The following is a 26,771-nucleotide window of genomic DNA, read 5'->3' as shown; positions in this document are numbered from 1 at the left end:
AGTTGACTGTTCACTTAGGAGTCAACACCAAAGGCAAGGAAATAAACAGTTCAAGTAAGAGAGAAGCAGGTCAAGCCTATGTATCTACTTACAATTGACTTCTGTTTCCATCTGCACCTGTGGAGAAGGATCATCCACTCCATGTATCTTTCTTCTACTGTGGCAGAGGGCAGAGTTTTGCCCCTCTCTCCTGTAAAGGTGCTGAGCAGCAAGGAAGCCTAGTGGAAATTTTTACAGACCTTTCCTCCTTCTGTTTTCAGGCACTGCAGCTATTGACTGTTATCAGTGGACATGTCTCACCCTTACCTAAGTGCCACATGTTCTGCAGTGGCTGCATGCGCCAGCCAGTCTTACCAGGTTCCTTTTTGCCAGCAACCTCACTCCATTGATTCTCAGCATCCCAGGAAGCTTGCATGCAAGTTTCCTGACAGAACATCTTTTAATTTTGTGCCTGACAAAAGAATATATTTAGAAGAGGCAGGAAAAAATACATCACACTTGATGTTTTCAGAGCTGCCCTGGCAAACACATGGGCTTGTCACATATTTCCTTGGGCCAATATGGAGAAGGAAAGGCTGGTAAGCTTACAGTTAACTCACTTGTAGCCCACCAGGACAGGGATGGAAACCAGGTGCCATCTGAAATTGTGGAGGGAGATAGCAAAAGCTATGGAGAAGCACAGACTCTCTTTAACTGCATTAGTTCCTCCCCATTCCAGGAATTTCCTGACACTAATGTGTTTTATGATCCTACTCTTACTAGATTAATATTAGAGAACAGAGGAAGCATAAAATAGCTCAGCAACACCTCAGAGGCAAATTCATAAGCTAGGAGAAGAGTGGAATACTGCTGAGGGACTAAGAAACAGGGAATCAAAGCAAACAATGTTAGAGCTTATTCACATTTCACATTGAACTATCAATAGAATAGTCATTTTAAGGTACACCAGCAGACATTCAATGATAAAAACCACTTACACAGCTCTTCAGTAAGTATTGTGCCTCTTCTTAACAGGCAGCAGTTTAGGGGAAGCTCATAAAATTTCTGGAAGGTGGGGGGTGATGTCCAGGTTCCTCTGGCAAGGAATATTTCGAAGAGAAAAAGGTGGATTAATGTCCTCCTTGCCATTTTACCCAGGCAGTGTGAGTTGCTTCTCAGGTTTCAATTGCTTTAAATCCCTCACAGTTTTGCTGATTTTGCCTTTCAAGCTTGTCCACAGCTGTTCTTCACTTTGAATGAACTGAAGCTCAGAAACAGAATAGTTTTACAGCTTGTGCACCTCAGAACACATCTCAGCCCAGGACTGTGTGTCATTGTGGCATCTTCAGCCATCTACTGTAATTGCACTAAAATATTTTTTGAAGTAGGGCTCAATGTTGGTTTTTTCTCCCCATTTGTTTGAAAACCAAAACACACGGAAGTATAGCCCCTTCCCCTTGGTGTTGCCCTGTGAATGAGACTTATCAGGGACCAGCAAAGGTACCACAAGCTTTCACTCCCTGTATTCTCAGGGGCTATGTCATTGCAAGCTAACCATGAGTTAGTAGAGATTTGTAAACAAGGCTTATGGGAGCTTTGGGCATGATCCCGTTCTCCTAGTTTCCATGTCCAAAAGTATAATGGAAAATGCTGCCATGAGCAAAGTAAAGTGATAGTGGCTATGGACAACACAAGCAATCCAGGTCCTGGCTAAAATCCTCTGCTTCTGATACATCTCACTGTACCAACCTCTTTCCGCTCATCAAATTATCCTGTCTCAGCTGCTCAGCAGCACTTGCCCACTTACAGGCTGCTACTGCCAAATATAGGGAAAGTCAGGGTAGCTGTAAGCAAGTTTGGGAACTGAGCTGCAATGATGGAATGTGAGAAAAGATGGAAGTAAAGGATATGGGCTTGAGAGGTGGATGTGCAGGGCTGGGAGTGGAGTGTTGTGGGGTTTGAGAGAGGGTGATGCTGGAAGACACAAGGATGAGGTTCTTGGTCTCTATTGATTTAGGTTCTTCAGAATATTTAGCTTCTTCCAGAAGGTTTTATTTTGTTTGATTTCCAAATATACTGGAAATACAGGCTTCAAATCCTCTTTAGCATTCAGCATTCCAAAAGGCTAAGTCCTGGTGGTGTTCATGGGAATACATTTATGGGACCAGTGGGATGGGACAATAAATGTGCTCATTTTCAGAATTAACATATTGGGTCCATGTACTCATCTTGTAAGTAGTAAGAATTTTGAAGGTCAATCTTTACCCTCAAGGACACTCAAACAGGCTGTACTCTTCTTCAGAGATACTGGGCATGTAGTGGCCATTTACATGCGCTAGTAAGAAAGCACAAGAGCAAGGGTAGATGTTGAATTTTAACTCCTGGCTGCAAACTACACATGCTAAACCAAACATACTCCAACAAATGTCACTTTGAGGCATTCCATTTTTCATTGAGTCCATAACTAGCTGCTGGTGACATTTAAAAGACAGTCTATTGTTTTTAAATAAGAGCAATGAAGAGTATTTAAATATAAACCTTAAATTAAAATAAGGGTACTTGAGACTCATTACACAAAATTTCCAGCCCATGGATATGCCAGTGTTTCTACCACCTCCTCATGTGGTTTTGGGTTGTAGATTTACATACAAGCAGCACTGCAGCATGACCTAGGACAGCTATCACCATGTCCATATCACCATATCATATCACCAACTGAGCTATCACCATGTCCATATCACCATATCACCGAGACCAAGATGAATTACGTGTATGAATGAGACTTCAATTTAAAGAGTTGCAACAAGACTTCAAGGATCTAGTGCTTTGTAGAATGAATGATTTCTGCAATAAATTTTTTGCCATAGAAAAAAAAATTCAAATTGGATGAAAATGTTTTGATACTCAAATTTTTTATATGAAAGCAAATAATAATTTCCACACTTTTGTTCCAGAAATGGGCAAATCATTCAGGACATCACCAGTTGTTTGTTTAGAAGAAGGCTGGATAATGTTCAACAACTCTTTCACTCATCTGATGGTTCTCAAACACCAAATGCCAGTTTCTAAAAACCTTCACCTTTGAACAAAAGCAAATGTTTATTTCTCTTCCCAGCATCCAGGTTCAGCATCAATCCCACAGTTTAAAGCAGATTTCAAAGAACAACTTTGGATAAGAGATGTTACACCTGAAAACTTGCAGGAAACTACAAAGTCCACTGCATCCACTGCTGACTCCTCCCATAGTGTGTTGCTTGTGATTTGCTCAACATGCAAATGGAGGAATACACAATTATTCATGTTCCTGTTGTTTGCCAACACCACCATAAACCCCAACCTAGTACAGGTGATCTTGTTGGGCTGCACCATTTTGTAAGGGCAAAGTGTGTGTGGATCTCAAGTTGGGGGAGAGAGAGAAAATGCTTTTTTTTCATACCGTATGTTTCCAGTTTGCAAATGTCAGGACAATCCCAGCAGCAACAACAGGGAGAACTTGCTACATTTAGTAACATTTATTTCTGCATTCGGTATCAAGTACATAAGTGCAAATATTCAGAGTCCATAATTAAGTCCATTAGGAACTACAGAGAATGTAATACAAATTGTAATAAATTTACCATGCTGGAACTTTCCAGTTACCATACATGTAAATCAGCCTGTCAATCCCTTACCACAACAGTACTGGGCTTTGTTTTCATCATTTATTGATTTTTTTTTTTTTCCAAGTTATACAAAACTGATTACCATAAGTACCGATTACTGTTCATTTTATTTGTGCTGGAAAACACGAAAACATCAGTCTACAATTCTATATAGTTAATAAAGATGAATCCAACCAGCAACCCAGTGACGTAGAAGCAATTTTAACTATTGCATCGGTGCGCTAAGCAGGAAAGCCCCTAGCCACATGTAACATTAAAAGTTATAGAAGCAATGCCAATAGAAGAAGGAAAACCACTAAAAAAATAAAATAAAAAGGTCAATATTATTTAGGCTCTCACCATCATGCACTTTATAAGCAACACAAAAAACCACATCTAGTACACTTTTCTTTTTACTATACTTTAGTGCTTGACACAAGTGATTGCAAATATTCTAAGTGCAGAAGCAGCAGGGGAAAAGCACTGCTTCCGAGTTTTCTCCTTCTAAGATTATGGTGTTGAGAAAAAAAAGACCAATAAATTTGCAGTAAAGTGTAAGAACAGAGCTTCTTTCGCTCCAGATTCCCCCATTACTCGCTACTGTGGTCGATGAATTCTTGGCATCTGCTTTACTCTGCCTTTCTCTTAGCACCTGGGATTTTAGCTTGAATCCTGGAAATAAAGAAAGGAAAAAAGAATTATATGGTGAGGTAGCCATTCCATTCCTGCAGATCCTCACTTGTAGTCGTAATCCAGGAGTAATCCCTAGCTTGTGTTCAGTGTGTTATACAATAGGTGGAATAGAGTCTAATAAGAAAAAGAGTTGATGCTCATTTCAGTGTTCCTAGTTCTGTGGTTGTTGGTGGCTCATGCAACTATAGAATATAGGCAGCAATATTCTCTCTCACTTCATTATTCTACCATGGTCTGCAGTCTACTGGAAGTCAGGAATGAAATTTAGACAAGGCTAAGAGTTTTGCAGAATCACAGAAATATTGGCTGGATAGGACCTCTGAGAGTCTTGAATCAACTTCTTAAGTGAAGCAGGTCTACTACCAGCACTAAAGCAGGTTGGCCATGGCTTTGTCTTGCTGCATAGAATCACAAATCATAGAATGTGCTGGGTTGTAAGGGATCTCTAGAGATCCAAGCCCCCTGCAGTAAGCAGGGACATCCTCAACTAGGTCTGGTTGCTCAAAGCCCCATCTAGCCTGACCTTGAATGTTGCAAACCTCCAAGGATGAAGGTTCTGGCACTTTCCTATGTAGACTGCTCCAGTGCCATCCTAACTTCCCATCAAGTACATAGAGGCTGCTATGAAATCACTCCTTAGCTCCTTCTGATGGGTGAAACAAGCTCAGCTTCTTCAGCAGCTCCTCATGAGTTGCTTTCTGTACCTCACTGTCATTTGACCTTCCATTGAACATATGTTATTCAGCCAAATTTTGCAAAGCCACAAACACAAACTGCTGATATGTATAGGTCTACCTTCCAGCTCCGTTATCCTGCTTTAGCAATTCACAAGTTTTGAGAGCTATGCTTAACCCTCACTGTGTCCTGAAGGATCCCACAAAAGCTTTTGATACAGGAGCATATTAGGAATGCATTAGGAACTAGACCAGACTGCATCAAAAATTTCATCCAGGTCTTCCATCTGTTCCATGGTGGCTTGAAACATCAGCATCATGGTGCTGCAAGGTATTTTCTTTCTGCAGCAGAGTAGTGTTCTAATTCCCACTTTGTTCATTTATGGTATTATTAACTCTCAAGGATGGAGTCCTTATATGCAAAACCCCAGTTGGGCTGCTCTGTCCACAGCTCCCCTGAATGGCAGGAGAAGGAATAGAAGGATGTAGGGTCAGAGCTCTCTCTCAGCCTATGCTCAGCTGAGAAGGCCTGTGCTCCACCAGGGATTTGCCCTCCTGCAGTCTCTTAGATGCCAGGAGATGAGGAAGACATCATTCATAAGACATAATGTCTCCATGACCACCCAGCTCTTAGTCACCCCAGTTCACTGCACCCTGACAGCAAGACTTCTGGCCAAGCCTGCTGCTGAACTCACTTTGCCACAACAGTGTTTATGTGGGTCCGCACAAGTCCCAAGTACTGATCAATCTGTGCCTGCAAAGACCAAAAGGAGACCAAGTCAATCAGGCATCAACAAGGCAAAACCACCAGAGACCCAAACTGCACCATGCAGACAGACTCACCTGGTACTTGTCATATACAACAGGGAGAGTAAACATAGATACCACAGCTGAGGAGGAAAAGAACACACTGTTATATTCCTGCAGATCAGATTCCTCCAGAGTAGAGACCTACTTCAGTGACAAGCACGAATCATGCCACTTGGTTGGCTGATCCACCAGGGATCTTTGTATTAAAAATGAACTTTGCTCAAACCTCCCAAATATGGAACTCCCCTTTGCTCTGGGACTAGTAGTTGCAAAACTATAAAACACAAATTAGGTGTAGCAGGAGGGATAATGTAATAGGAATGATGAATATTTACTGGAAAGGGAAATAACAGTTGATGGTTTGACTGCGGGGAATGCACACCAAGGACAGGCTGTTTTGTCTAAGCAGAAATTGTGAGGGAGTTAAAGTTAAGAATAGATTTTAAAAAGAATGCTGATTTTTACCCATGATCAGAAGAGTCAGGCCATTGAAGAGGGCTCCCACGTAAGTCAGCAGCCACATTAGTACTGCAAACTAAATTAAAGATGGATCGTTACGTCACCTCCAGAATCAGCACACAAAGAGATTAGTTCACTTAACAGCCAAGATAATAGCGCATTAGACATTTTTAATGTGTAAGGAGAGTTGTTAAATAAAGCACATTAAGAACAACATTTTTTTCTGGGTGTATAAACCCCACTCTGCTGTTCACTGCTTCTCACCCTCTTAGCTGAGTTTTCACATATATTTAGGGCTCAACTGCATACATTCAGGGCTCTGCATTGATCACGGCAGAGGCAGATTTCCACATCCAGTTTTGATGGTGGCAAGGAGTCATCCCACACAGGTTAATCACAGCCTCACTGTGATAATCACAGTGACTGAAAATGCCTGGGGCTGGGAGATGGGTACATTTTTCTTAAAATCTTCAGCAATTTAGGAGCTTAAGCCATGTCTGTTCCCCTAATGATCTTCCCTTTGTTCTGAAGAACACCTTTTTGGCTGTGAGGATGAAAATAAACAATAATCTCAGCAGAGAGGGAAAGGAGACCTTCCTCCATAGCAGGAAATGTCACCATCAGAGGACATTCAGATGAACAGACATATTAGAGGGGACCATGCTATTCTGTGGCAAAGTCATAACACAGAGATTGTTCCTAGAACTGCAGTGGAGCTAAGCTGGTCCTGCAATTTGTTTTTTTTTAACTCCTGTATTATGTATCAATGAATGCACATGCAGATTGCCAAACCTCTGAACTTCTGGAATTAAGAAGTTTTGCAAGTTAAAAAGGGGAACAACTTTTATATCTGAAGCCACACAAATCTAGGTTTTCTGGTGACACTGGAAAGCGTGAATTTGAAGTGCAGATTGATCTTCTAGAGAGGGGATAAAATATTTAAAGCAATCCTACTTTTAAAGAATCCACAAGGTCCTGAACAAGGAAGAGTCTCCTCAGCTCTTTGACTGTGCTGTTGACGTATAGCTGAAGACAGTCTGTGTATTTCTGAATCTGGTCCTGCGAAAGACTCATTTCCATCTCCAAGTAGGCTCTGCCAGAAGCACAGAACCAGTTACAAACCCAGACAAGTTTACCTGCCATTCACACTCACATCCATCTATCCCATCTCTCTCTGCTCCCCAGACCTCAGTTCTTTGTGCTGGAGCAATGTGTCCCACTTCCTGGTGGCACATAGCCACCAGCAAACACTGGTTTTGCCTTGCATGACCCATCTCCCTGGGCAGTTGCAGCATCTGCTGTTTGCCTCCAGCTTTGCTCTCTCTCCGCACAGAACCTGGTCTTGATGGGTGCAAATCTGGGGGAGTTTCCTGACAAACTTCTGTACAACACTGCTGCCAGAAAGGGACATCTCCATTTGGCAACCTCTAGAGTCAAAAAAAGCTAATGTTTGGCCATGTGTCACTTCTGGCAGCATTGTCCCCTTCTCTATCTTCCATCCCTCTGCCTGCCCTACACCTCTCTTTATGTTATGCTCATCTTGTGAGTCCCATCTCAGAATCGAACAAAGTGAAACAGAGAAGCAGCATCCCAACAAGGCTTTTATTTTCAGCCTGTGTTTGCAAACGAGAGTGGTTCCATGGCCTGGTTTACCAACTTATTGACACAGCAGTGGAGAAGGGATCACTGCTCTCTTGAAGCACACCACCTAGACCCTGTTGGGAGTGTGGAGGGTGCCTGCACTGGCACTGGCATCATTGGCTAGGGTAATGGATTACCACACCACAGCCAAGCTGTACTGGAGAAAAGATATAAATAGTGTCTTTCTGTGCCCATAAGAATGTGCCTGCAAACAACGCTCCTCCTGCTTGCAGAAACACTGCATTACTTTAGCTCTAACAAAACTCTTTCTCTCTGATTAACATTTTCTGCATCTTTTGAATTTCAGGAAGAAATATCCCATGTCTCAGGGGACAATGGCTTTTGTGTTGTTTCCCCCCACCCAGCATGATTTGAGCCAACACAGCCTTACAGCTCTTGAGATACTGGACAACAGAAAATACTATTTCACCTATTATGAGCAAGAAAATAATTTTATCCATTATAAAAGTGGCAGCTAAAGAAATGTGAATTTCCACATCCTTTGCAAACAAACAGCCATGTCTGGCCACGTCTGCAAAGCACTCACTTGAAAGGGTGGCCCTCGTCCGTCTTCTGCACAGCCTGTAGGACTGATTTGTAGATTCTGAAGCTAATGGTGGCTGCGAGGCCAGCAAGGGCCAGGTAGGCCACGACACTGACGACGCTGAACTGGGTCAGGGAGAAGAGCAACAACAGGAGGCTGCCAAACACTACTCCTGTGTGCTTGATGTCGCGCCAGTACAACAGGTCAATAGCTGGGGAAGGAAAACCAACATGTTAAAGACAGGAGCTGGAAGAGCATCAAGGATGCAAGGGGGTTGCACAGAATGACCTTCAAGGGTTCCTTCCAACTTGATGCATTCTATGATTTTATGAAGGAGGGCTACCATGGCCACTGTGATGTTTGGAGTCCTTGCAGGAGGAAAAAGGCATGAGTGATACTCCCAAATCAACAGGAACTCCTCAACAGAGGCAGTGAAGTGACTTCCATGACATGCTAGGGAAATTACAACTGATGACCTACTTGAAATTCTTGTATTTCATGCATCTGTGTCTGGGTTAGATAAAATGGATTAATATCTCCAGCCACAGCATGACAGGTCTCTTACAGCAGCAAGGCAAATACAAGCTTGGGTTTGGGTTGCTACTAGGCTTGTACAGAAGGTTTTACCTTAACTTGCATTTGGCTACTCTGGAAACTTGATCTAAATCCAAAGGCTGAATGCTTGATCATTTTCAAGTTTTGCTTGTTGATTAAGGAAAGTTTGAGGTTAGCCACAATAAACCACTGTCAAAGTTTTGACAATAAAGTTTTGTTATTTCCAAAGATTTAAGACTCCTCCTGGATTTACCACTACTTAGTAGTTACATGGGAAAGAAACCATTTTTCAGATGGGACCTTAAATTACAGAATAAATCTCTTTGGCTACTGCAAATCCAACCATCTCAGAGGTATGAAAAAAACCCCAATCCTTTCTGCCTGTCAGATAACTTCCTTGTCTAGATCCATGGGAAGTGTTAAAACAAAGAAAGTACAGAAAACTATTTTCAACCAATGTTGTTGGTTGTTTGGTTTTGGTTTTGTTTGTTTTTTCATTTTTAAAGCATTTCATTTTGGCAGTGTTTTTCACTCAGTTTGTCTATTTTATTCCAATTCCACCAGCAAACTATCTCACCATTAGCAATAGCCACTCTAAAAGCAAAATTTTGTGAAACAAAGGTGAATTTAATTTCCTTACATTGATAGGATGTTTCTGAGAGGACCCTGCCTCCAACCAATGAACGTGCTTGTGACACTCTAAATAAAACAGCTCTGATTTCACACACTGCACCAAGTCCTCATGAACAGCTTGAACACACCACCAGCCAAACAGATTTCAAAGATGCCACTTGTCAAATTATTCTGAGCAAAGAATAAATTCAGGAAATGTTGCAATCTGTCAAAAAGACTTTCACAAATGCAAAAAGAAAAACAATTAATCCAGCCTAGTAGCTCTTATCTCCAGAAACTATGAGTCACCATGGCATGTTTGCCTTGAGTCAATGAGCTTTATTACTCACTACTATTACACATATTAGCACTGCTTTCAAAGTGATGGACTTCAGTGCAAAAATTGTTACTGTATTACTGAGGCAACATAATCATCCCACTCTATTCTTTATCAATATACATGATGTAATAATTCTCCCATATTTTTAAGTGACAGTGTTCAGCACTGGACCTGTGATCATAACATACATGATCTATGGGCCACATGGAAGCCAAAGGACATAGGACCTTGGTGGTATGCGCTGGCATTCTGGATGCTGACTTTACCAATCAGAGACCAGGCCAGAGTCTTTTCAGATACATGCCCAGGTCTCATTCCTGCAGAAATACAGGGACATGGACTAGGGAATGCTCCAAAGTGCAGTTATAGCACAATCATGGCATGGACATATATCTAGCGGTATTGATGCTGGCAGCTGAACCTCCACTGCAAACTGGAGCTTACAGTGAGGTGCTGGAGTATGAAACTTGCAAACTATCCTTACAAAATGGCATCCAGAGCACAAGTCTCTAGTTTTTAACATTTTAAATACTCTTTTTCAATTTAAGTCCTGCAAAATGTTCCAGCACAGCACCACTGGTGTACTTTCACCAGTAAGCATTTGAGAAGGAGGTATTATTCACAGCCTGATCATTTTTGTGCTTATAAATTCCCGCATCAGAAGACAATATTGGAAATTGATACAAATCTCAACTTTCTGAGATACATAAATTTTAAATCACAAAATACTTTCATGTTAAATGAAATGAGCACAGGTGAGCTAGCTCAGTATGCCATATATACAGCATCATCTACTGATGAAAGAAAAAGGCCATGCACCAGGGGAAAACATGACCTGGGACACAGGCAGTAGACAGGCAAACAAGTGAGGGCTGAGCCAAAAAATACAATAGCCCATTCCCAAAGAGTTCCCTAAGTCAATCCTAATTGATGATAAGACTCAAAATTATCAGCTAAGCCTTCTCTGTTTCTAGGATCTTCTACATAGAATAGAATAGAATAGAATAGAACAGAACAGAACAGAACAGAATAGAATAGAATAGAATAGAATAGAATAGAATAGAATAGAATAGAATAGAATAAACTAGGTTGGAAGAGACCTTCAAGATCATCGCGTCCAACCTATCATCCAACACCACCCAACCAACTAAACCATGCAACCAAGCACCCTGTCAAGTCTCCTCCTGAACACCTCCAGCGATGGTGACTCCACCACCTCCCCAGGCAGCCCATTCCAATGGGCAATCACTCTCTCTGTGTAAAACTTCCTCCTAGCCTCTAGCCTAAACCTCCCCTGGTGCAGCCTGAGACTGTGTCCTCCTGTTCTGGTACTGGTTGCCTGGGAGAAGAGACCAACCTCTGCCTGTCTACAACCCCCCTTCAGGTAGTTGTAGACAGCAGTAGTAGTTCTTACTCCTGTGGACTGGAGGTGAGCTATATTCTCACACAGAGATGACAAATTGTATTTTCTCATTCTCCTCAACAAGAAGGATACTGAATGACTCAAGACAGACTTGTCCAGGTGTGTATATATATCCTGAAACTTGCCCCTTTCATCATGAAGTGACTGGGGTATTTACTAGGCTGTACCAGGTAACTAAAGGCCTGCCACAACTCAGAGCAAGATGTACAGAAGCCAAATCACAGTATCACAGTATAACTAAGGTTGGAAGAGACCTCGAGGATCATAGAGTCTAACCTATAATGACACAGTTCTGGGGACATGTGCATGCACAAGAGAGGAGATGAAAATGCAGCTGGCCTCTTTTGCCAGTCAAAGGAGATCTGAGAGAGAGGGATCATGGAAAAAGTATATGCCAACTGCTAGGTGGAGAATCTCTGCACAAAGGAGGGAGATACAAGTTGAATGATTTTCATATGGCTGTCCTGGTGTCCAGGAGCAGCCTGGGAGCACAATTAACCCCACCCACAGCAGGCCAGTTAGGATTTTTTAATGCCAGGAACCAAATCTACTTTCTCCTCATCCTGCTGCCACGTCCAACTGTTCAGGCAGGGTTTGCCACTCCTGCAGCCATTCCTCCTCCTCTGCCTTACGGAGAAAGGGGTGAAACACATCACCTTGCAAATGGCACAACAGAATGAAGGTGACACTTGTGGCACCTTGTGTGCAGAATGGGGATATAAGGTGAATTCAGAGCAAGTAATCAGTGGAGATTTGTGAGGTCTAGCCGTGGTTCATGAGCTTCCCTGATGAAAACACATTTTTTGCTGTCAGGCCTCAGGGACTTGAGCTGTATCAGTTCCCCTGGAATTTAGATGGTGCTGCAAACACCTCAGCTATGTTTCAGAAATGTATTTTCTCCTTCGTTTGCAGCTTCAGTCACTTCAAAGGCTTTTTACTTTATTTTTGCCCTACATTTCCTTACATACATAAATCTCACTAACAAGCAGGCAGAAGCATGCTGGGTGCACAAACTTGTAGCTGGGATCCTTTGCCTGACTGCCTCGGATACCATTTTCTCCTATAACCATTTACACCAGAGCAGAAATACCTGTCACATAAGCATCTAGTGATGTAATTAAATACCAAGGGTAAAAGAATGAGAAATTTGCTCCTATACTACGAGGTGAACCCCAAATTGGGTACATCAGCCCCCTCCACATCCTTTTTTAAACTTTATTTCAAATGGGAAGCTTGAATTTATCTCCCATATTTATATGCCTGCTTTGAGTTTTATCACATCCTATATTCATACTAAACTGATTCAGAGATCAAACAACTCCCTCAAGCACTTGCTGACCCCATGAGCTTACTGCCTTCTAGCAGGTCATAAACCATAAATGGTGGCCAGAGTGTCTGATAAAGGGTATCTGTGTGTGTTTATGCCTGCAACCCTTCCTTTGTAATCTGAGGGGGCAATCACATAGGCTCAGACTGACCTCTCCAGCACACGATGACAGTAGGGCTAGGAAATGAGCTCGAGTTGCATACCACACACCCATCTTTCTGCAGGGCCACTTGCCAGCATATGCTGGCCCTATGCTCAGCAAGGCTGAGACAGCATTTGAATCTGACTCTTACACAGGTACAGCCTTCCTCAGATAGATTAAAGGAGAGGGGAATGAGTTAATGACAAAATAATTAAGTACTTTGGTCAGTCTGTAGGGAACGAATAAGACGTCCTAGTGTGACTAAGGGTCCTGCAAGCACTGGGTGTGTGCAGACACTGTGTGAGTGCTGAAGCACAGCACTGTCCAGACCTGACTACAATGGCATGATTCTGAGCAATTCATGCTGAATATGCATGAAGTAGAAGGCTGGTGCCACTTGAGCTTGTTGATATGTGATGTGCATGCAAGTGGACAGTGTGTCAATCTGCCTGGCTAAGCGCGACACATTTCTGAGAGCCAAAATGCCAGCTTCAGACCACCTAAGTTTTGCAACCAGAATTTGTAAGCAGGGTTTGGAAAACAGGCACTGGAATTAGCCTCAGCTTCACTGAACTTTGAGTTCTTTCTGTTGTGAAAATCCCATCTCAAAAATCCCAACCATGCCCATTAACATGCAGAAACTGTTCAGCTGCAGCTTTCCATGATCTCTCTTTAGCCTCCTGGAAGGAGGGAAGCAGCACTGGGTCATTTTGCACTCTTTCCAGTACAACACACTAGAGCTCTGGCTCATTTGTGGAGGTATAAAAGAATTCTGGGTTTTGCCAGAACTGCTTCAGACTCAAAAGTATTTGTATCTGTTAAGGAGGCCTTGCCAGCTGTCTGGCAGTGCCTGCAGTACTGCAGGTCATTGCAGCCACTATTGAAGTGTTACTCAGGAGAAGCACATCTGATAAGATAGTCTCGGCTGCTCGTGTTTTTAACAGCAGAACTTGTAAAATGTTACTCAAGTAGCCTTCTGTTTGAAGGAAAAAGCTTTCAAAGGTGCAAAATCCCTCTCTCAGCAATACTTTCTGGTATAACTTCATCTCATCAAACTAATACGACTCCTCCAGTTGGGGCCAACCCCCAGGCTAACAAGATGCAAAGGCAAACTCTGTGATACAAACAGCCACTTGTTAGTATGAGTAGCTGGTAAACATCCATGTTTGTAAGGCAAGCTAAAAGCAGTCTCACAAATACATATAGCAGCAGCAGCATGCAATGCTTGTGCCAGCAAGGAACTCCTTGTGAGTTCCATGCCTGAAAGCTCTCTCAGCTCTCATCATCGCTTTCAGCAGCAAGTGTTTCTGCTCCTCAATATTTGGCATCAAAACAGCCAGAAGGCAGGCCTGTGGGCTGGAAAGGGTAGTGCTGGGGACAAGGGTAAACAACTTGAGATGGCCGAGGCACAGTAAGTAGTGAGGCTCCTTAATCCATTTTCCTCAGGATGTGTTGGCAATGTGAGGACAGTGTGGCCCCAGAAGAACTGTGGCATTGGGCAGCTGCAGCCCAAGGCAACTAAATGGAGATCCCAGAGGGAAAACAGAGTACCTCAAGGCAATTTGTAGTTAAAATGTCCTTACACCTTCATAGTCCTGCATGGTTATATTTTTGAAAAATACTTTTGTAAGAGAAATGGCCACCTTGCCCCTCCCTGTCTCAAAGAAAGCATTTTAAGATGGAAATTAGTAAAGATTAATTAAGCACGAACTGGACAATTCACATCTTCCCCCTCCCTTCCTCTGAAAATCTCAGCTTTCTCCCTCTGATTTGGCAATTTTTTTCCTCTACTGCAGCAACTGGATGAAAAATGAACATGTGCCAAGCAGCATTTACATGGAAGCTAATACAAAAAATGTGTGCAACAGCCCCGTATCCTGCCATCAAATGAGGCCTATGGGCCTTGAAGATGGAATAAGAGGTTATATGCTCTTCAGCATATTAGTAATACCCTTGGATGTGATCAAGCTGCCTTCCTCACAATAGAAGTCCCACTAGGCCTCTTTAGGAGGTAAAATCAATGCATTGTACAGCTTCATTCCCTATATAATAGTAGTAGCAATGAGAAGTGAGAAAAACCTGTCTAACAGCAGCCTTTAATGCTGTATACAGTGTAATATTATAACTTCAAAAATAAAAATGGCTTCATGAGGCATTTCTCAGACCTACTGGAAGTGAAAAGATCAAGAAACATATTCAAGAAGGGCAATTTTGTTTAAAACACTGTCACAGCAATATTTGACAATGAAAGCAACGATGCTGCAAGTCTTTGAATGGAAGGAAATATTGCTCACACTCAAATTCTGGTCTGCAGCTTTAACCACAGGCTGCAAGACCAGACTTTGCCTCTTCTCCCTGTTGGATAATTCCATGTAGTCATTGCTCTCTTCCCCACAACAGATCTGATTCAGATGTAATACAGATGGATACACCATCTAATGAGCAGTCTGGTATCTTCAGGAGACTGCTGTGATTAACAGCAGAGCCAAGACAGAATAGCCATGCTGTTTCATGAGGCATCTCTCATCTCTTATCTTCCACTTTGAGGGATGCCTCCCTACTTCTTCTGCCTCTTGTAGACACTTTGTATATTAACTTTCTGTCCTCAGTTCAGCTTTATATCTTTATCATCCACCTGCCCCAAGATTCAACATGAAAGTTCAGCTTTTCTTGGTCCTTGAACTCATATGAGAGGAGACCTGGAGCAGGAATAGTATGAGGGAAAAGGGAAGTCTTGACATAGCATGCCCTCCACATTATATTCTAATTATCTGCAAAGTAAAGATGTGAGCAAAAGAATATTGATTGATTGCTCTATGTGAGGCACAAGACTTGGCTTGGGTAGACAGAAGGGAATTGGCTACAACCATGCTGCACACAAGTCTACTGTAGTGTTATTTAGCATTCTTATTACTATTAGTATTATTGTTTTCACAGAAGAAATTCTTTAACACCTGTATTTAGCATAGCAGCAGGAGAAAGACTTCTCTACATACATTCTCACCAAACCATATCACTGACTGCTGTGGCCAAGTTCTATGGACAATGTTATTGCTCTTACCTTGGGTGAGCAGAAACCACAGAGACCAAGCAGAGTCCCTGAATGCAGTCCTTGAATGCACATGGTACTACGGAAATGGTAAGATTTCCTGAGAGGTTCCTGGACCAACATAATGGATCTGTACCCTTCCTTAATCCACCCCAAAATCTGAGTATCTGTAAATTTTCACAAGGAATGGCTCAGACCTATGTCATTTGTGAACATTAACTATGACATGGAGAGAGTATCCCTTCTGATATCAAAGAAAGCTTCACCACAACTCACTTTGTAGAGACCTAATGAAAGCAAAAGTAGCCCTCCAATGTTATCTTCCAATGTTACCTTCAGCTGTTGTCACATCATCACCCACTTGCTAGAGTTTAAGATACTTCTCAGGTAATACCTTAAAATAATCTTGATTTGGGAGAATTTTCTCTTTGAACCAGCAGTAAAAGAATTTTGTCCATTTATTCTTAAAAGAAAAAAAAAAATAATTACCTCAGACATGGCATAGAACAGGTGCAGAGCACATTTTGGGTGAACTATTGAAATCACACTGGTTTTTTGATACCACCTAAGTCAAGATGTTTGTTGGGATGGTGGGCAGTCAAATAGTGTAAAGCTTATCTAAGAGAGTTTGTCCTCTAAGCTCTTATCTTGCGAGTTTACTGTGATCAACAGGAATGTGCTTGAGAAAGAACGGATACAAATTCTGCAGCACTAACAAAAAACGAAGGCAAATCTGGAAGTGAAAAAAAATCTTGACAAATTTCACAGGAAATTAACTGTGAACCTAAGAAGTCAATTCCTCATAAGTTGTTGAATTTTGTGAAACTTCACTAAACTAAGTTACATCAGACAATGACTGGGTTCCAAGATTTTATCTCTGTCAAGGTCTAGCATAAGAGCCAACTACTAGGAGACCCAGATCTTTAATGGCCAGAGAGAGCTCATTTGAACAAGACAAGTGGATCCCAGCTGAGGTTCAGCACAGTGTTTTCAGGAAAGCACTGAAGGTACAACCTAGCTGAAGTAATATTTTCATGATAGTAACTGTTATCAGACAGACTTCAGAACTGTCAGCTAGATTATAGATTAGTAGTATGTATCCATGTTGCAGCCACTGAATGTCTTTACCAGTCTTAAAGTGGAGAATGAGGCCATGAATAGTTGGTGCATCTTCTCAGCACCCTCTGGAAACTAGCTGGTATATCAGCCAAGTAAGGAATATTGCTCTCTGGAAACAGCTGGCAAGAAAATGCTATTTAGTAACTTCAGTCCCAGAATTCTGCAGTCCTTTTCAACATTAAGTTGTAATTATAATGTGGATAACATTTAGGGTAATTTCTATAAACTATTTCTATTTACAGGCCTTTTCCTCTGGATTGTCAATAGGTTGTCTTACAGGACCATAAGGCTGCAGGAACAAGCATGTCACTTATGACCACCCAATAGCTGGCAAGTAGAAGAAGAAGGGAATACTCGTGGACACTGTTGTACTAACATTAAATAATCTCATCAAGCTTCCTAACCCAGAGAAACCTCTCCAGCAAGGCATGGAGATGAGTCCTACCAAGCTGGGTTGAGTACCTGGTGAAGGCATAGAGACCTGCTCCATTTCTTGCATCTGGAGGCATACCTCATTCAGCAGCTCCACTCTGGAAGCTGTGCAATGAGATGCATCATGTGGCTGGCAGTGGCCATAGGTTGTTACATGAAGGCCCACATCAACCAGCATGGCCAGGCAGAGAAACTCCTCCGCATGCTCATGTATTATGCATGGCTCCACCCCAGCCTACTTCAAATGCATCACCTTCCATCGAGAAAGCTGACTTGGGTGTGGAAGCCAGATGCAATTCCCCCAAGCTGCCTGTGACAATATTTTGACTGATGAATATGCCCAGCAGGGGTGATTCACTCTCCTGCTCCCCTGAGGGGTTGGATCCTTATCTACCATTGACATACCATGCTATAGCTTCAGGATAGGCAGGTAAAACACATTGCAGTACTTCTAAGCATATGCAGCAGCATCAGTTGCTTCATTGCAAGGAAAATAACCATATGTTGATTAGGTGGGGCAAAGCCAGATCTTAACCAATTGTCCCTGCAGCTTCTCAAGATGTCTACCTAATTTTACACCACTTGTAAGCAATGTAAGGGCAAACCAACAATATAGCTAGTTGCAGGTTTGTTTATTAATCAAAACTTATGTTAACCTCTATGTTATATCTCCATAATTTCAGTAAAAATATGCTCTGTGTTTATTGAGGTTTCTGTCTGCATCCCTTACGTTCACAGACCTACTCCAAAGTTTCCTAAAAGGAACCATAATTCCATTGATAATAAAGCTGCCAAAAATTATACAGCTCCAGGTTTGCTCAAAATTGATATTCTGGGCTAAGACAGAAACTACATGAATAATAGATATGAAAAGAATCAATGAATCAAGTCTGTAGTCTTCATTCCTCTGAATTTTTAATTTCTTTTATTTTATCTGGGACTGATCAAAGAATTTTGCCAACAGAAATACTTTTCTATCTCTATTTCATCTTTTCTGCAGAATCATTTTTGAATCTGAAAGCACCACCCAAGAAAAATAAGAAGATATGCAGACAATGTGAAAGTGAGGCAAGTGGTTTATTTTAGCTGCGTTGATTTTTTCAGATCTAGTTTTTTATGTTTGGGTTTTTGTTTTGTTGTTGGTTTGGGTCCCCCCCCCCCCCCAATTAGCATGGGACATATTGTGTCATTTAATTTTCATCAAATCCACCTCTTGGTTTCAGAAAGAAGAGCACAGAAGGAGAGAAACCCTGCTATTATTATTAATTTGTAATTAAACAACAGCAGCATAAAATTTGTTATTGCCCCCTTTTTTAATTTATGAAAATATGTAATTTTTTTGTCTGATAAAGAGGTAAAATACGTAGTTTGCTTCTAAATACAGGTGGTTCAGCAATCTGACTCAGCAAATTAAGGTTTTTATAAGGATGAGTAAAATATTGAGCCTTTTGGGAAACAAAGCAAAAAACAATCAATCAAGCAAACAAACAGAACCCCAAACCCCACCCCACCTAACAAGGGAGTTTATCCACAAAGCTTGGATGAAAAGATCCTGAAGTTTGGCGGTGGCTCTCCCATGTAAGCTTAAGGAATCAAGCAACCCTGTAGAAACCCCAAGCTCTTGATTCAGGCATGGAGAGCCTGAGCTGCTTGGGGCTGGCATTTAACAGGTGCATGTTTACTTTCCAGCTACTCATCTTCCTTAAAAACCTCTCAGACTTAAATATAATTAAGTGCAGCATTAAGATTGCAAAACCATTCAGTTTCCTAGAGACATGTCTTCCTGAAAGACCTCTGCCCTCCCCAAAGGTTTTCTGTCTTCTGTTACACTGAGCTGTGTTTATGAAACTATGTCTGTAAGCATCCTGGATCCTTTCATGAGATGATATTAGCCACCTCTCTTCAAGGGCCCCTGTTGTGAGCATCAACATCACGCACCGTCCGTCCAGCGTAAACATGCACCTTAAAATGAAAAAATAGATTCCAGGAAACCTTAAAATGAAAAAATACATTCCAGCAATGCCTGCCCAAAGCAGACAGCAGTCTGCCCGTCGGGATCAGCTGCTAGCATTTCTCCCTCTAATCTATCCACCGAGCAGCGTCACAGAGACTGTCTTTTGTCAAAACAAAGGCTGGATGCTGGCTGGGAAGTGTGAAGCTAACTAAAAATGGCTGAAAAGCTGTCCGAGACGCCCGGGAAGGTAGCCTGCCCCACCCAGTGCAGACACTGACCCGCTCAAAATAAGGTGAAAATAAGCCCAAAAGGGAGATGCTATTGTTCCCTTCGCCTGCTGGGCAGCAACACAACATCATCGCAACATGTTGCCCGCGGAGGGCTGGAAAGCACAACGAAGGGATTTTTTTTTTTGTTTGTTTGTTTTTTAAAGCAATCCTACAGCAAAGTAGAAAGTGGGTAGCAATGCCACGGCTGCCTCGGTGCTATCGCACTCCTTGCCGAAGCTGCGTTTTCTTTGTGTCGACGCTAGGCTAAGCCCTCTCCATGGGTGTGTCCGTGGGCAGGATGCACTGAGGCGCCCAACGCAACCACCTCGAACCCTCGCGAGCCCGAGCAGGCACAGATTCACCGTCACCCGGCTTTCCCAATGCCCGAAAGGTATCAAACCACGGCCAGAAGCAGCCCGGCGGAGAGAGGCAGGGATGAGAAATGAAACCGCTAACGGCAAGGGCGGATGCTTTGGGAGTGAGCCCTAAGGTGGGAAGGAAGGTCTTGTATCCTGGATACTTTCAGAATGAGGCAGCCGGAAACGGGAGAAATACATTCAAAGAACAAAATTAAGGCCTTTTTATCTTTCTTAAATTACCCCCAAAGAAAAGCTTCACGGGGAGGGAGAGAAAACAGCATGCAAAGGCCCACAGGTGAACAATGCGAAAATGGATGGATCCTGCCTTTGCCTCCTCTGACATGCAGTCCTTCTAGCATGCAACACTAGAATAGATATAATACCCTGACATTTCCAGTTGCTCCAAAGACAGTCCATCTTCGTGGAATCGGCACTGGCTTGCATCTCGGAGAGCGGAGGAACTGCCGGTCCTTTGGTCGGAGGCACTGCGTTAGCAGTCAGGCATTCCCGAGCAGGGGTGGGTTAGCGGGTACCGCTCCCGTCTCCCCGCTCGGCTCCGGACTGATGCTGTAAGCAGCACAGGCGGAGGGGGGAGGGCATATTGTACGCGCTGCGGTCTCCACTGCAGCAAATCAGCAGTGTGATGTGGTTGCCCTAGGGAGCAGGCTCCTTTGAAAAGGGGATGCGGTCCCCTTTCAAATCAAAAGCTTTGCGTTCGGCGGCTTAGCCTCCTAAGCCATCGAAATGGTTAAGACAACCTGATGGTAAAGAAATAAAAACAAATTGGGTGTGGGTGAAGGGGGGACGCGAGCGGGGGATGAACTGTGTTTCCTATGTGTCTGTACGGTTGTGACTGTTCATGTTCCAGAAATTTCTTGAGAGTAATGAAATACAGGGTTTTCTTCAATTTTTTTTGTGAGGGCTAAATGTTGTCGAACCCCTCCAGGTTTGATTCCCACCACTCCTCTGACCAGATGGGTGAGGTAAGGGAGCAGGCAGGATAAAAACAAGGTCAGGATCCAACCCCAACAGATCAACTCCCGTTTTGCCTTTCTTTTTTTTTTTTTTTTGGTCAAAACTCTTCCAGAAACAGAGGAAAACAGCAGAGTGTAACAGCAGATGATCCACACCACTGGGGATTACCCTCCTCCCACTGCAGGCATGAGCACCCACAGTTATGGGGTGACCCACATAGCCCCCCAGCCCCTCCTGCCAAGCCCTGCTACACCAGCATGCCAAGCAGTGCAAGCTGCATCCCTGTTAGCATGCATGGGGTATTGATACTGCCTGCTCTCACTACTCAACATGCTGCATAAACCAGGATTCAAGGTGCAGGTAAACAGGACAATTTGTGAAAAAGCAAGTGCTCTCTGTAGTAACTGTGAGCCCACTACTAGCTGAATTTTAACACCAATACCAACACTCCTGCTCTAGTAAGACACTGTCTCTGCCTTGGTTTCCCCATCAACAAATGAACAGCCTTGCAGAGACATCATAGTTAAGCAATGGCCATACTTGGTAAATACTGGGAAAGAAAATGTTTCACATCCACCCAACTTGTTTTCCTTTTCAGATTCTGGAGTGGTTACTAATCACAAAGAAACTCCCCCCAAAGTTGCCCTATTCACTGAAGAGTGAATACAGCATGTAAGACTTGATGCAGTCATCACTGACAGAACGATCCCACCTGGCATCTCTCAGCACCAAGGCTATATGTAATCTTTCAGATCATGCTAGTTCATGAAGTAGAATAGAATAGAATAGAATAGACCAGACCAGACCAGACTAGACCAGTAGTTTTACTGTAGCCACATTAGACTGAGTTTAGCTTTTTTATATGGAAATAGACACCAGCACAGACACAGTGGGTCATGTACACATCAGCATGAGGAGTGAAGTTTGAACCTCCCTGCTCTTTTGGCTCCAAAAATTATCTTTAACACCTGAGTTAATAGAGATCTCCCCCACTGTCACTCATGACAGGTCACTTATGGCAGGTCACTTACCCTTCCCTCAGGTAACTCATGGAAGAGCTCTCATAGAAGAAAGCCAAAATTTAAGGAGACATTCACCACAGATTTACCTAGGAAACTCTGCTGGCATTACAGGGGCTAACAGCTATTGTTCATGTTTCAAAAGCATTTTTGAAATCCCCCAAAAGACTTGCTTAGGCTTGAATCCAACATCTTCAGTCCCCTAACAGGGAAATAATTAACTAATTGGTGCAGAACTGGCTTCACTTGTCATTGTATATAGTAAGATGAAATAATCTGCATACAATGTTGCAGGTCTTGATTTTGCATTCTTCCTGGCTTAATTAAAAAAAAAAAAAAAAAAAAAAAAAGAAAAAAAAGAAAAAGAAAGAAAGAAAAAGGCTGGCAAGGGATGATTTCTCAGCATGGACTGATTGGTTTAGATCCTTTGCAGGAGCAGAAAATATCCGTATTGATACACTTTGCCCTGCACGCTGTTTGCAGCTCTGCAATAGGGTTCCAGTACTAATCCATAACTCAAGGTATTTACAAGCATTGTGTATAAACCAGAGTCATCACTCACATGAAACAGGAATCCTGAAGTCCCCCTTCAAAAACCAGAGATGTGAAGTTTACTGTTATACAGCAGTGAGAATATACAAAATCTCTGGTTGGTCTGACTGTTACCCACATTTCTCAGTCAGTTATAAAAGACAGATTCCCTTTGGACAGAATGGTGATCCATGTACTTTTAACATCCCACTGTTGTATGAAACAGTGATGATTCAGGTCTCCATCTCCTTCCCCAGTCCACCAAAATGAGCCATGACATCAGTTTTCCTACTTAAATTCTTCTATTTGGATAAATGCCTCTTCAGACCTGGCCCATAGGATTAGACTGTCCCATTCTACTTCCAGAGCTACGTTAAATCATGAGCACCACAACCCATCGCTTTATCACCAGTAACATGAATGGGCTGAGGAGGCTTTTGGTATGCACTTACTTATTCCAGGAGCTGAGTCAGGTGAGGGACAGAGCCAGCACCTGGCATTGACACCATATGTGTGTCTACACAGATGTCCACAAAAAGTTCATCAAAATCCCAATCAGCACTGGGTGGATCCAGGACTAAAATGGTAATTGATTAAAAATGCATTTCTGCAATGAGAATTTCAATTCTGCATTCAGCAAACAGTGGGCCAGAATTAGGACTAAGCAGTTGGCCATCAGTGGACTGAAGATAAGAACTACTTCTCTGCAACAGAACTAAACCAGGACTACCAAGTAAGTGTTTACTGGGCAGACTGGAATGAGCAAATAAGCATAGCACTGCCTGTCTCTTAAAAGGCACATGTCTCTTAACATGCACAGATCTTGGCATCAATTGCAATGTTGGCAGAGAATTTTCCTGTCATCATGAACAGAAGCAGGATTAAAATCAGTAAGTGGGATTTGCTGCCCTTCCCTTCCCTTCCCTTCCCTTCCCTTCCCTTCCCTTCCCTTCCCTTCCCTTCCCTTCCCTTCCCTTCCCTTCCCTTCCCTTCCCTTCCCTTCCCTTCCCTTCCCTTCCCTTCCCTTCCCTTCCGAGCCCTGTCCATGGGAAGAATTCTGCTGCAGGATGTTACTGAACTACAGATGTTACTGAATTAGAGATGTTACTGGTTTACTGATGTCACTGATTATAGGTCTTAAGATGTTTCAGTGAGGTCACCTAAAGTCCAATGTTGATGGCACGGCCACAAGCCAAGTGGGCTTATCAGTATCTGCCTATTAAGTAGCTCTCTAGCTCTTCTGGAGATAATCACCCTTGTGTGGAATGTGTGGGGTAAGGACTCCATAGAATAAAGTCACCTGACTGCTTTCAGTCTATCCTAAGCTCCCATTGAAGGAAACCTCTGGCCAAGGTAACACACAAATAGGGTGTTGCTGTCTGCCTCATTTCTTTCCATCCCTCCAATCCCAGCAGGGTCTACTAGATGAAGTGCAAACTGCAGCTCAACAAAGGACTTGGACACCCTGACATGGTGTGTGGGCCACCAGGGTTGTGTTGCTTACAGAGACACAATAAGCCATGTCAGGCCCTACCTTGGTTCCTTCCAAAGGTCCTCCCACAATGACCCAGCCTACCTGCACTGCTGCTGAGTTCTGATGGGGTCAGAGCTAGCAACACTTAAGTCTTTTTAGATAAATATACTTGAAGTGACATAATAGTCCATGAGAGCTCAGAAGTACCCACTGGTGTTCCAGGAAGGTTCACACATGGCCCTAAACTTCAGGGCTCTCCCCTAACTGTCCTGTTGGAAGGCAGGGTGGAAATCAGCATTGGTTTAAAATAAGCATTGGTTTCATATAATGTTTAGTGATAACAAATTCAAAGATGGAGCTGAAGCCATCACCAGTTCTGTTCTAAGACATTTTGGACTGTTTGTGCTTTTCAGAACAGTGCTCTGCATCACTCCATGTCAACGCATTGTGGGACACATTGAGGGCAAGCACCAGATCTGCAGAGTGGTGCTGTAAGATTCTGACATTTAGCACTTTAGGAGAAAAATAGCATTAAGGGAGATCATTAGGGTTTTCTTCTAAGCTAATTTCTTTTTAGCATTAGCCACAAAAATAGAGGGGATGCTATTTAAAAGTTGCATTAATATGTCTTGAAGCTTTAAAGAGCAATGGGAAATTTTGCCAGTGTACTCCCAAGGCAAGGGCAGCCAGCAATTACATTTTCATGAGGAGGCTGTCAATAGCAGAAGGATGGGTCAGATCCTGGCTCTGCTCTCATCCTTCCTGCTGTCTTGTCCAACACATTTTCTGAGCTGTGGAATTGAGCAGAGCCAGCTCAGGTGTAAAGGCCATGAGCTGGGAGATGCTCATGGCTATTTCAGGTCCATCACTATTCACAGCATAGATACTATAGATCTGTTTTTGATATCTTTTGCCCCAGGTCTTTGGTGCTTTCTCTTAGAAGATGCAACTCAATGACAAATTTATTTCTTTTTTTTTTTTTTTTTTTTTTTTTTTTCCTCTCAGGTCAATATCCTGGTACTGAAAAAAAAAGAAAAAAGGACAATATAGTTTTAAACTGGACTGGAGTAGTTTAAGTCTGAAGAAGAATAGAATAAAATAGAATAGGGTAAAACAGAATAGAATAGAATAGAATAGAATAGAATAGAATAGAATAGAATAGAATAGAATAGAATAGAATAGAATAAACTAGGTTGGAAAAGACCTTTGAGATCATTGAGTCCAACCTAACATCCAACACTATCTAATCAACTAAACTATGGCACCAAGCACCCCATCCAATCTCTTCCTAAACACCTCCAGTGATGGTGACTCCACCACCTCCCTGGGCAGCCCATTCCAATGGCCAATCACTCTTTCTATGAAGAACTCTTCCTAACATCCAGCCTAAACCTCCTCTGGTGCAGCTTGAGACTGTGTCTTCTTGTTCTGATGCTGGTGTTGTGGCATGTCACATAATGTTCCAGCTTCCCTGAGATTTCTTTTAGAAGTCTGGAAATGGGTTTATGAGGGTCTTTTAAAATCATTAATCAAAATATTTGGGTTGTTCACAAAGACAAGAAGTGCGTTATGAGGTATGTTGATGAGCTTCTGCTCTGCTGCCTCTGCTTCACTTTCTGCTCAGCAGAAATGTTCTTCATGCCCATGTTTTGCTCAGTGTTTGGCAACAACCACGTGATGTGAGTCAAATGAGTGGGTGAAAGAATCAGGTGAGACAGGCTTTGCCCTTCCTTCCTTCCTTCCTCAGGAATGAGAGACCTTTCCTCAAAGCCTAGTAAATGAGTCATTTGGTGCTATTGTTAAGAAACAATTTTCCATTTGGGGCTTTGAACTGCAGATGTGCAATCCCCCAATGAATCTGGCAAGATCCTCTTCATCAGAGGATTCCAGAGATGGTGACATTTCTGTAATGTCATCCGAACTCATGGACTACTGCAAGCAACAGTACATCTACCATGTAAGTATCAATTTTGATTTACTCCTGTCTCTTCATCAGAGGATCATTTCTCTTGGTTCTTTAATGATATTTTTGAACCATGAGGATCACAGAAATGAAGGCTCTATTCCTGCCTCTGACCTAGAAAAGTCTTTTGATTCTTTCCAGTGGGACTACGTTTTTTTCATCTGCTGGGAACCTTAAAATTGGGCATTTCTCTCCTCTGGGGGAGGTAGTTGCTGCATCTTCATTCCTTCTTTAAGATTTGGTCAGTAAAGCTGACAAGACCCTAAAACTCTAGCTGACATATTGTAGAGCAGGCTCTTATGGCACTTGCAGCCTACCTCCATTTTCAAGCCTGCCGCTTTTAAGCTTGTGCTACTAAATTTGTCTTCCTCACAGCATTGCTGGTGCTGCAGCTGGCATTATTCATTCCATTTCATTAACTGATCTTCCTAATGGACTGGAAGACAAAAGAGAAGACAGTCCTGAGACCACAGCATGACTAGGCCTCAGGAGATCTATGTTCAGTCCTCACGTTAGCCACAGGCTTCCTGCATGACCTTGGGAATCATCTCTCTTCAGTCTCTGGGCCTGCTTGGTCGATTTAAATTTGGGGCATCATCTGCTTTTAAGGCTTTATTTCTGCAGCACAGATGTAGCAGCACAACATTTCTGCAGCACATCTGCTGCTCTAGCAAAGAAGCCTCACATTTTTGCAGTGCCACTTGTGGGCTGGTGTTATTGGCTCTCACTCTTGAACCAGTGGAGACCAAGCAATATCATTAAGATGAATTGTGGAATCCTTCCTGGT

General features: G+C 42.6%; 1 protein-coding gene across 2 annotated transcripts in view; it reads right to left on the bottom strand.

Moving 5' to 3' along the window:
• Window positions 1-3,476: 3,476 nt before the first annotated feature.
• Window positions 3,477-26,771, bottom strand: part of RTN1 (reticulon 1) — a 129,789-nt gene continuing 106,494 nt past the window's right edge. The window contains exons 1-7 of one of the 2 annotated variants that reach the window (XM_068148964.1): window positions 20,406-20,593; window positions 8,445-8,652; window positions 7,211-7,349; window positions 6,263-6,332; window positions 5,831-5,877; window positions 5,683-5,741; window positions 3,477-4,292 (exon numbers count right to left, since the gene is read on the bottom strand). In XM_068148964.1, the coding sequence (XP_068005065.1) occupies window positions 4,250-4,292; window positions 5,683-5,741; window positions 5,831-5,877; window positions 6,263-6,332; window positions 7,211-7,349; window positions 8,445-8,652; window positions 20,406-20,466 (627 nt within the window). In that variant the 5' untranslated portion in view covers window positions 20,467-20,593 and the 3' untranslated portion in view covers window positions 3,477-4,249. Of the gene's footprint in view, window positions 4,293-5,682; window positions 5,742-5,830; window positions 5,878-6,262; window positions 6,333-7,210; window positions 7,350-8,444; window positions 8,653-20,405; window positions 20,594-26,771 lie in introns of those variants that run through there. The other variant, XM_068148963.1, reaches the window with a different exon arrangement.

Source organism: Melanerpes formicivorus, unplaced genomic scaffold (assembly GCF_026170545.1).
Source record: "Melanerpes formicivorus ecotype bairdi unplaced genomic scaffold, bMelFor1.0.p_v2 SCAF_17, whole genome shotgun sequence".
Classification (NCBI taxonomy): Eukaryota; Metazoa; Chordata; class Aves; order Piciformes; family Picidae; genus Melanerpes; species Melanerpes formicivorus.
The sequence above is the reverse complement of the archived record's forward strand: the minus strand, read 5'-3'. Positions and strand labels throughout refer to the sequence as shown.